Source organism: Hyalella azteca, unplaced genomic scaffold (genome assembly GCF_000764305.2).
Source record: "Hyalella azteca isolate HAZT.00-mixed unplaced genomic scaffold, Hazt_2.0.2 contig6466, whole genome shotgun sequence".
Classification (NCBI taxonomy): domain Eukaryota; kingdom Metazoa; phylum Arthropoda; class Malacostraca; order Amphipoda; family Hyalellidae; genus Hyalella; species Hyalella azteca.
Window position 1 is genome coordinate 26432 of NW_025936627.1, and position 12161 is coordinate 38592.

Sequence of the window (12161 nt, forward strand, 5' to 3'; positions counted from 1 at the left end):
ATGTTTTGATACTAGATATATAAAAAATAGCAAACCTTAAAAAAACTATAAAATATTTCCGCTACTTTCGAAGGAAATTTATTAATGTACTACGTCTTAGTACAGTATGGTTCCATAGGCGCTAAAGTTCGGCCTATCGCCGATTTTAAACAAGGATCGAAGTTTTATAGTACAGGGTTATTCTAAATAATGGACTCAATTTAAAAAATTCGGAATTGTTTAAGTATGAACTAACCATGAATTATTTATACACCAATAGAAAGAGAAATATCCACATTTTAAACACATTTATAAATGTGTAATATGTCCCCCTTGTGCTGCACGACAAACATCTAAACGCTAGCCAAGCTCGCCCCACACACAAGAAAGCATATCTCCTGTTACTGAGTGTACCGTAGCAGTGATACGGTTCTTGCCAACTCTGCACATCTAAGAAATGAGAGATGATGAGTAAAACTAAATTTGAAGTCACCACCCCCCAAATAACATAAAACTTGATATACTAGAACATGCGTCAACTTCCCCGGAAAAGATTATTTGTGTGATTGAATATTTCTGGTCATGTTAGTTTTACGCGCGAGATCATTACCTAAATTCGAAAAATAATTATGTGAAATTATGACATTATCTCAATGAATTGATAAAAAACTAATTTCGCATTCAACATATGAAACCTAGACCAAAAAGCAGCTAGCAATACATTAACGATCAGACACCGAGCGGAATTTATTAAGTAAATCAACTCGGCAACGACGATGAAGAATCAGATGACCAGGCACACCGGAAGAGCTATGCAATTTGTTCTTGTTGAAGTTTTGTATGTTGAAGTGTTGGATTACTTCATTTACACTGTTATGTAACAATTTCGAAATTAGTTATCTGTGCCTGTAGACTTTAAGACGATCAACTTTTTGATTCGAAGAAAAATCGTGAAACATAAGTACATTTTAAATTCGCGTGAAAAATTCGTGGAAAGATGTAACTAAATGTCGATTAGTAATTATAATTAATAATTGGTCTAGTAACATGTAGAAAAAGATTAGTACTGAAGCCATAGCCGCGTTTGCCATCGTTGGTGTCACGAGTGGAGCATATTACGTCATCCCCACGTCACTATCGTCGGCTGCAGAGAAGGCTTGGGCTGTGCTCGTGAAAAATCATTGATGTGGTCCATAATACAAGTCTTCTGGTATTTCATTCTTTGTTTACGAAGCGTTTGACTTTCCAATGTGGTCTAAAATACGCCCCTTAACAAAATAATTATGTTAGTGCAACTGACCATGCCTCGGCTTCCAAAATAATAAATGGTGGAATTGCTTGCCAGGCAAAGTGTGGCTGCAGAGCAGATGAAGTTTCGAGCTTTGCACGAACACTTTGCGTGGTTGGGTTAAATTTGAAGCTGGATGCTACGCGACGCATATGGAATCATGTTATTATTTGAACAGCTTCAATATTCCGCTGAGGTCGCCCAAAATTTTGGCTACTTCGATTCATCCAACAAATTTAGTGAGAATTACAAAATTCAAAAATACTACAGACTAGACGAACCCTCAAGCCTGAATAAAAGTTAAATAAATTACTTGGCGCGGAAAAATATTTAATAGTCCAGATGTGCAAAACTGCTGCTATTGAACAAAAAGTTGCCGTGGGCATGAATGGTGTAGCTGCATTAATATCTCAGGCTCAGAAAAGTACAAATGAAAATAATACCAAAACATTATTTTCTGTTATCTTGAAGCCTTCATTGGTCGTCGTTTGTTTATTTGGGCTTCGCAAATTCAGGCAATAAATCTAAATTTTTCGACTACGACTATGCAAACGAGCTCGATGATATTTTTAAAGTTTATTCTAAGTCTAAGCAACGAGTTTATATTTTCCATGCACTGTTTGGGGAAATACTTGACTTTGAAATAATCAATATAATTTCATATATGCCAGATCAATCATATCACGTCCTTTCAACGATTGCGAAGTAAGGCAGAATCTGATGGAAGACAAATCTGATGCCCCATTTCTGACGGCGTGGTGCGATGAACCGAGCACCTATCGAGGGACAGCTGAAGCTGCCCTGCCAGAGCTGGAGGTGAGCAAAGTATTTCAAGAAGGAATCATTCGAAAAGTAACACGATCGTCAGAAGTCCTGGGATTTCGCGCTCCTATAAGTGGGATTGTTCCTGAGCGCCCCACCGCTGAGCTCGCGGTGTCTGACTGCAGGTCTCAGTTGTAGGGTTAAGTTATTATGTAGGTAGGATTCCTTACATTTCCCTTCTCTGTCGCTCTCGTGCGGGCGACCGACGCCCCGTGTAAGCGACCTCTTGTTCGAGTGTCTTCGTTTCTGTTGCTTTTCACGGGCCACCACTGCCCTGGATGTAATGGACCATCATGATTCCTGCCTTCCGGAACGTAGCCTTCAATACTTCAAGCCGTCCGTATCTAGGCCGTGGGTCGAACCAGCCCTCGGTCGAACGGCCACTTGTCGAAGGACGATAAATTTTGGAACAGAAAAATAAGCGCTGAATCGAACGCCTTGGATCTATCCTGACATCCACCAATCAGCCGTGAACTACTCGGCTTTGTCCTACTCGGGCCTTGCATAAAACCTGCTGTGCACCACCAGACCGCGGCTCGAATATGCCTTCCGGGCATCGTCAAATTACGTAATTTTACGTTCACCGCATCTGAGGTTAGGTTTCAGATAGCATAGTTCTGTTCCAACATTTATCGTCCTTCGACCAGTGGCCGTTCGACCGTGGGCTGGTTATACGCACGGCCTGTATATGATAGTCCAGATGTGTTGAATGGTTCCGGAAGGCGGGAATCATCATGGTCCATTATATCCAGGGCAGTGGTGGTCTTGGGCAGGCGACCCGAAGGGATTACATTATGCTGATTCGTCCGTGGCTCCACTTTGACTAGAAGGTAGTTCGAACAAAAATTTATAATTGGAATTAGAAAATTATTTTACGGAAATTCGAAAATACAATGTTTAACGCGGCTAGAAATTGACTCTACTGTCTGCTTTCATGAGCTTTTTAATAGATTATACTCGTTCCTTTATATTCAACGTCAGCTAGAGAATATGAGGATCGAAATTAAGCACTACTTACACGTAATTAAAACTTCATAAATGAAGACGCATGCAGCTCAATTAAACAAAACTCAATTACAAAAAAACATAGAGACTTGTACCTAGATTCGATGTTTGATACAAAGCCTTCAGCACCTCATCAATTCTAATTTTCCTAAACTAAAACTTGAAACAATTGCATCGGAATTAAATATTTATATTAACTTTTCGTGTTGAGGAATTTTGCGTTAATCCGCTGATCTGTTGTGCGATCACCTAGAATCGTACGACGTATAACCGTATCGATCACGAACTTCGTAATAACGGCCGTACTGTTCATAAAGTAGACGTGTCGTGGCCATAATATTGACGCTGTGGTGGCTGTTACTTGTAATACTCTCAGCTCGTTGCTGTGAGCTGCTGCTGCGACAGTGGCAGTATTTCCGATGATTTAACATTTGCGCCGTGCTCGTTCCTTCAACGATACTATCATTGACTTCATAGTTGCTAGATTTATGTGAAAATAGCGTGGATATACAAGCTAATTAAGCTCAATGATAATTAAACAATTGGGAAGTTTTCTAGAGTATTTTAACTTTTTATAAGTGCATCAATCGTAAAACCTGGACCAATCTATGTCATAAACGTAGTAAATTTTGTTTCTCCAACTAGATCATAAGAACAATTCATGAACACATCAGTCTTTGATGTGATGAACATCGACTAAAACTGTTCGAAATAGGAAAATGCAGTTTCGAAGCAAAGTCCAGTCTGTGAACAATAACTAATTGTATGGGAAGGCTTATTGAGTGGTAGTACAGAAGTAGTTTTGTTGTATGCTTAGTAGACTTTTTTCTAATAAAAACGTATTTTTGTCTCTGTTACCAGCACGGCAGCGGAGAGTTATCAACATCTGAAGGAGCTCCAGATGAAGCTGGTGAGAGAGATGGTGTTTCTGGATCGTCTAGCCCCAAGCCACGCACCGAATATATTACTGAATCTTTTGACCTGCAGCAGCGCCACTTCTATGAGCATTCATATTCATCAGTGAATCAAACCACACATTCTGGCCGTGAGCAATGCAGCAGTGCTGAATATCAGATTCAGCCAAGTAACAGTGGTGAACAGTCGCGAGAAAAGGTAGACAATCGCAGATCAGGAAGTTTTTGTGCGAGAACGGAAGAATTGAAAACTAACGTTTCTCCTGAACATATCAAAAAGGAGAAATTAGAGTGCGCGCAGTGTGAATATTCATGTGTCGGTGAACAACAGTTGAATCTACACGTTATACGTAAGCATTCAGCAGAGAGACCGTATCGCTGCATGGAATGTGAATATTCAAGTGTCTCAAAATCAAACGTGAAGATTCACGTTCTCCATAAACATTCGGTGGAGAAACCTATCAAGTGTTTGATGTGTGAATACAGTTGTGTCATAAGAAGCAATATGAAAAGGCATATTCTTTACATTCATTCATCTGAGAGACCTCTTCAGTGCGCCGAGTGCAATTATTCTTGTGTTGTCAAAGAACGGCTAGAGAAACATGTTCTTTCCAAACATAAAAAATATACTTTTTTCGTTGTTCGCTGTGCGATAAATCATATCTATCTAAACTTCGTCTAATTCGTCACGTTGCTGATAAGCATCCGGCGGAGGAACCTCTTGCAAGCCCGCAAGTATAAACGTGCTTCTGTCAATAATTCTCTTTTAACTTTAACGTTTTCATAGCGATCATCCATCATTCGAAACTCGTTATTGCGACCTCAGTAACATAATTTACTGTTGCGACTTCAGTAACATAATTTATTATTTACTATATATCACTTATTGACTTACATCTGTTGTCGATGGCGTGTATCATTAAAGTCCAAGGCAAGGAATGCTCAAGTCGCTATAGACCAACATGTTTCAGCAGAAAATAAAATCAAAAACAAGGTTCCAATGTCACTAATAAATCAATTCTTTTTGACAATTCATTGAAATTTCTGACAAATTACTTTTTAAAGTCTTTTTAATCCGTCTTATATAGGGGAATATACTTACTACGAAAATCTTACTGAACTAGTTTGGAAAAATAATCATCTATTCGCAAATATCTCTGCCGATTTACACCTAAGTTGGGAAAAACAAATAAATTGATGCATATATATGGGATCTTTCCCACCGGCACCGTCGTTTCACCTCTAAATGTTTATCATTGCATTTTTAGCCAAATTTCCATCAACTTGCTGTCAGCGTATTGCCTACATGTTTTGATTTAAAATTTGCACAATTCGCGATTATTTCCAGAGAAAAGTTGTTGTCTTTATACCATTATATGATCTGACTGAGCATTCTATATATTCTATATTTAATCTAGTATATATTAACTTCAATGAAACTGCAACGTGTATCCATAATACACATATTTAGTGTGCAAAAAATATTTCCGAGCCTACGCATTTATTTTTATCTCTCGTTAGCAGGGAATTTCCAGTCAAGCTACTACAGACGCTGTCTGTAGAATAATAAATTTAATTTAAAGAACAGAAAATTTATAATTATTTTTTAAAACTTAATGGGCAGTAAAAAACTACAATTTGCACAGTTTTTCCAGAGTGTAAAATTCATAAATGACTTGAAGACAGAAAGCTGAACAGGTTTCTGGTTCAATCTTCATTCATCTTTAATCGTTTGGGTTCGTAAGCGTCTCACCGCTGCCGCAGCATCTGACTTCTGGTCTTGTTGACAGGGTTAGGTCATTGCGAATGCAAGATAACCTTGTAATATCTTCATTGTCTTTCGGCATTTGATATCTCACTAATACTTTATCATAGAACCAACGATGCTAGTCTCAGGGCACATCCTGGCATTAAAACCCAGCTAAATCTTTTCTATCAGATTAGTAGGTCACTCACGCGAGTGACGTCAAAAATATCCAAAAGAAGAAAGAAGAACAATTGGGAGGCAGACTCACGACCGCGAAAAATATACTAAGATTTTATTATAAAAGCGTCAATTAATCGCATTTAGAGATGAATTATGGATATACACTCAAGAATTTTACTGACATGAGAATAACGGATAATTATTCATTATCGACAGTTTGAAAAAACTGATGAACACAATTCATTTTCAGCTTCAATGTTCTTATATAGCTTTTTGAATAAATTGTATGGCAAACTTCAGTAATTGTGATATTTCCCAAACACTGAATTACTGCTATTGTATTGAACCCGAATACATGCTTAGAGCCCCGCTGGTCTGCTCAGACATACACGAAGGCAAGCTATCCAAGAATGAGCTGAATGGTAATTTGTTATAAAAGCTCGACTTTCAGATGAGAACGAATTATCTCAATTATGATATGTTTGGATACAATTTTGGGGGGGGTTTTACTTATGTTACTGTTAATTAGCTGTTTTTTTATGTGACTTCCGTAGAAAACATTATCGTTATGATGGGTATCTTCGGTAGAAGATAAAACATGCGGGAGTGCTAACTGTGCAAAACAATCGGTTTTCTGGCATATTGATATTCCATTATATTGTAAAATTACGAAATATATTTTGAAAGTAGAGCTACCCGGAAAATAGTAGTAAGAAAAATTTATATTGTATTCATTAGGAGAGTGGAAAAACATAGAAAATATTTCCGCTACTTTCGCAGTAAAAAATAATATTCTGTTCACAATTTTTTAGGTGAAAACACATTTTTCTCAGGAACGAGTAAAAAATTACGTATGGGATGAATCGTATTTTAAACTGTTTATCAGTTTCCTGAATGTATACTGTATTTATTATATACCTATTATGAAAAATTATTTAAACTATGTACGTGCGTGATTTCTCTTCTCCAGCATTGGACGAAATATGTCCATCAAATACATATACTATTCATGCCACTTCCTGTTTCTTATTTTGTACTTCACTCCTACGAGTGACCTCACGTTCGGCTGTACCTAGAGAGAAATATTGAGCTGTAGCCTTCACGACTTTCAATGACATTAATCGTTTTTTCGCCCGAAACAAGCCTCAGCAATCTAGTTTCGCATGAAGGTCGTTTCAAACGAATATTATCGTCAAACGATGTTTCAATTGCTCGTTGACGAAGACGTTAGGTACAGAGATAATGTCAAGTCACAATATTTTAATTGAACACTTGTCAGAGACTCCACCGGTATTGAACACTCCATCAGCATTAACAATTCACTTAGGCCTTATTCATAATTACGATTCACTTTGCACGAGAGATGAAAACTTAAATTGATTAATGAAGGGCAAAGTTAGAAAAGAAAATAATTAATTACATTTATTTCTACTCTTTTTCTTGCAAATTCAGTCATAGCGACTGATTATACATGTATTAATGAATTTTTTGAGTTATGGACATTGACATAAATTGAGAACCGTAACATTGAACTGAAAACATAATCAATTTACACTGACAGATTCGTTGCCATAAATTTCTTGTGAATTTTCAATTCAAACAATCATTCTTCAGTGATGTTTGTTAGGTCACTATGATTGTGTTCACTGAGATCGACAAACTTTTATTAATCTAAAGACTAGCTTTCTAATGCAACTATCATACAGTAAGTTGACGTAGCGTGCTTGCCACTAATAACCAATTGCTACAGAGTTCCATCACCTAAAGGTTCAAAGCGACTTCCAAAATTACGAAAGATAGAAATACACTTATTGGAATACCCAGAAGACATTCAAGATTTAATCAAGAATGAATCTTCACCGCGCATCATTTACTGGGTTGTTAATGGAAAAACAAAAACTACTTGTTTTACATTCGGGTTACTGATTCAATGTATGTGAAATTGAATCAACATTACAATGCGTAAAAAATGCATTACATATTCTGATCATTTGCTGAATTTCATGTCTTCAAGACATGATAGCTGGCTACAATGTTTGGAAAAAAATTCATTGCGAACTATAAGAGTTAGGATATTATACGAGGAACTACATGTCTATCTTCAGACCCGGAAACCAGCTTTCGGCCCTGCTAGTCTGCTCTGGTGACTAGGTTTTTATCCACTGATTGATTTAAAAGATAATTATTATACTTTTAGATACCTCAAGTTAGATTTTACTGCTTACTTTTCTCTAGGCAAGTTGACCTCCTAAACATACATAACTTTTTAGCGAAGAAACCCATCAATTTATGCAATTTTCTCTCGATACATAAAAAAAAATGACTACAGCTTGAATTAGGATACTGAGCTAAAATGCAAGAACGTGAGAAATACTTGTCACAACGCAAAGCGTGTTTAAGAAAGCATTTCCTGCCTTGTTTCTTTGAAAATATGGCTCTATGTTCGTAAATTGGTACAACTAGGAAGAAGTTGTTCTATAACGCAGGTGATGGTCTCGCTGCAGGCCTGTCTCATCGCAAATTTGGTAAATACGAGCCGTGTTTTTCGCGGACCGCGCGGAGTTCTAATGCATACATTGCATCCTTTGACGGTTTTTATTATCTAAACTTAGGAAAATCGAATTTTTCAAATCAAGAAATTAGATCGCAATGAGAGATGTAAATTATCTACTAAACAAATTTATACTCAAATTATTTCTAGTAAGAGGGAGAATATTTCTTTCTAACTACTCCAGATGATAAAAAGTTAATAAACAAGTTTTACAAATATTACGATTTTTTTTGTCATATGGTTCATGCTAATATGTTGTGCCTGAGCGGACCGCCACGCGGTTGAAGTCAGCGGTGTTCCTCCTACGGTCGCCAGTTTAGCTAATTTAAAGCCAGATTTAGCGTATTCCTAAAAAGAGATCAAACGCCTAGCCAGTAATCTAGTTAATAACTTCAGATAATAAACAGAGGGCAACTGTTACAGCAAAACGATGCGGCGGCTGGCAAGGTCACATATTCATCATGACCATCTGCGCTAAATGAAAAGATTGAGATTTTTCCCAGCAAACTTTACGGTCCACCGGCTTTGCGCAGAGAAATTCCCGTAAGTTACACCTTCCCAAGCAATGTAATAACCAATGCGAACATCACGTTCTAACCCGAGGTTCTAACATTCTTCTCAGCTTCAGCTTAGTTTATCACGGAGAGATGAATTTTTCAAAAGTACTGGCATAAAAATTTCAATAAAGCTATGGGTATCTTTGGTAAGAACTTATTCACTATTGGATACTCAAGTAGGGTAAGTGTAGTGAAAAATGCACTCATGATTTAGAATATGAAATTTACAGTTTTATTCTCCTCGAATATCATCAGATGGAGCGGAGTTTAATTTCATGACGGAGCTAGCAAGGTCAAAGATACAGATCCATCGCGTGCGGATGGAAGTTCCGGTTTATCTAGAGCGGTACAGTTTGTTATAAAATATTGTTGAATAACTCTGTTAGAATTTTAGTGCCCAAAAAATTGTATTAAAAAATTTGTCCAAATTGCATTGCAATAAATTATACTTCATTACAAAATGAATGATATGTTTAACTGTTCATCCGTTCATGGGATATGAATGGTATAAGTTTTATAATTTACACTAATAATTTTGTAAACTTGAACTGTTTATGGTTCATCTCTTGCTCAGTAAAACACTTTAAATACTATTTAGAGTATAAGAATTTTGACAATTTGGTTATTTAAATTATCTATTATATAATTAATTAAATATTTAAATTATTCTTAATTTCAATTTTAATTTAATTAAAGATGAAATAATTTAGATGTGAGCAACTTTACCGATTAAATTATTATGATTAACTTAAATAAAGAGATAATTGAGTAAATTAGCTAATGAAAGGAGAAATTAGTGAAGAAACTAATCTGGGACTTTTTTTATCGCTTTCTCGTTACATACTAAACGCTTTACTCGGCAAAAAGCAGAGGTATATTGGTATAAATACCGATTGTTATCAATGATATAATTAATGATAAAGGGTTATATTGATTCGCAACTCAATTATACATTGCTAATGAATCAAGTATATTACACTTGATTGACTTTTTAATTGAAGATGGAGCTGGACTCTGAAACGTTTCATTAAAAATAAGAATTTTTATAAGCAGCTTTTTCATCAAATTCCTACCTAATTTTGATTTGAGCCTCATTTGTCCATAATATTTGTTTGAAACTTCGTGTGTATAGAGTAATAGTTTGACAGTTTTCACGTTAATCGATCTTAATTTATGTCCATGTCCATTAACTAGTTTTCTAATGCTTTGTTATAGAAACAACGATGCTAGTCTCAGCGCTCATCCTAGCATTAAAATAAAGTTAAATCTTATCTATCAGATTGGTAGGTCACTCGTGCGAGTGACGTCAAAAATATCCGAAAGAAGAAAGCAACTGGCCTAAAGGACATTTTTGTCCTAACATTTTAGATGGCAGACTCACGACCGAGAGAAATGTACTAAGATTTTACGATAAAATCATCAACTAATCGCATTGAAAGATGAATGAAGGATTTATACTTAAAAATTCTATCCACATGAGAATTGATGATAAACTTTTGACTGATATTTTGAATATATTGATGAGCACAATTCCTTTTTAACTTCAATGATCCGATATAGCATTTATAACTTATTTTATGGCAAGCATTAGTAATTGTGATGCTTCTCAAAGATCGAATTGTCACTATTTTATTGAACCCGAATACAGACTTTTGGCCCCAATAGTCTGCTCAGACATACACGAAGGCAAGCTATCCGAGAATGTGTTGAATGGCAATTTGATATAAATGCTCGAATTTACATGAGAACGAATTATTTCAATTATAATACGTCTGAGGACTTATTTTTGTTTTACTTATGTTACTGTTCAATAATTGTTTTCTACGTGACTTCCGTAGAAAATATCGTTATGATGGGTATCTTCGGTAGAAGATAAATTTACATGATGGAATTCTAAACAGTGCAAAACAATCGGTTTTATGGTAGATTGAAAATTGATTATACATATTATAAAATTACGAAATATGTTTCGAAACTAGAGTTACGAGGAAAACAGCAGTCAGAAAAATTTATACTGTATTTCACAGAAGAGTGAAAAAAACATAGAAAATATTTTCGCTACTTTCGCAGTATATAAAAATAATATTCTACACGATTTCTGGAGGTAAAACACACTTTTCTCATGGATGACTGATGAGTAAAAAACTATCGAGAGAAATTATTAAAAATTACGGGAGAAATTGTATTTTAAATGTTTATCAGTTTTCTGGATGTGGAGAGTATAATTCGATAACGACCATGGAAAACTATATAAACTTTGTCCGTGCGTGATTTCGCGTCTCCAGTATTGGACGAAATGTGTCCCTTAAATATTCTTGTCACTTCTAGTTTCTTATTTTTCACGTCACTCCTAAGAGTGACCTTACATGCGGCTGTAGCTAGAGAGAAATATCGCGTTTAGGCCAGTAGAGAAAATGCCGATAAATTCATTTTATTTTAATTGAAATTGTTTTAGAACTCGGCTCCATCATCAAATAAAAATTAAATAATTTAGGTATGAGCAAATGTTACGCTTAAATCTTCACATAAGAGATTATTGAGTCATTTGACCAATGAAACGAGAAGTTAGAGAAGACACCAATATAGGATTTTTTTTATTGATTTCTTAGTACAAATATTGAGGTATATAAGAATAAATAATGATTGTTCTCAATTATATAATTAATGATAAGAGATAACATTGATTCGCAACTCAATTATTTTTTGCTAATAGTTCAGGTATATTACACTTAATTGGCTGAAAATTTTCAATGAAGGAGCTGGACTCTAAAAAGTTTCATTTAAAATGTCACTAATTTGTATTGGAAATTTGTTGTTATTAAATTCCCAGGTAACTTTCTACTTGAGCCTCAATTGTCTATAATACTTGTTTGAAACTTCGTTTGTGTGGAGTAACTAATGGTTTAAAAGTTTTCGTTTACATCGATCATAATCTATGTCCATTAACTAGTTTATAAATGCTTTGTCATAGAACCCACGATGCTAGTCTCAGGGCCTAGACGTATTACCACTATCTACCATATACTATACCATACCATATACTATATACCATATAGGTCTCATGACACGCCCGATGTGTGTGATGAGATGTATGATGGATCTCTTGAAGCGCCTGATG

The 12161-nt window shown here is 35.6% G+C and overlaps 1 protein-coding gene across 1 annotated transcript; it reads left to right on the forward strand.

Annotated features, from left to right (window-relative positions):
• Positions 1-1712: 1712 nt before the first annotated feature.
• LOC125178008 (zinc finger protein 64-like) lies at positions 1713-5719 on the forward strand. The gene is made up of 2 exons (XM_047880848.1): positions 1713-2083; positions 3956-5719. Exons 1-2 carry the CDS (start codon positions 1988-1990, stop codon positions 4688-4690), a joined length of 831 nt encoding a protein of 276 aa, XP_047736804.1. The 5' UTR covers positions 1713-1987; the 3' UTR covers positions 4691-5719.
• The last annotated feature ends 6442 nt before the right edge of the window (positions 5720-12161 follow it).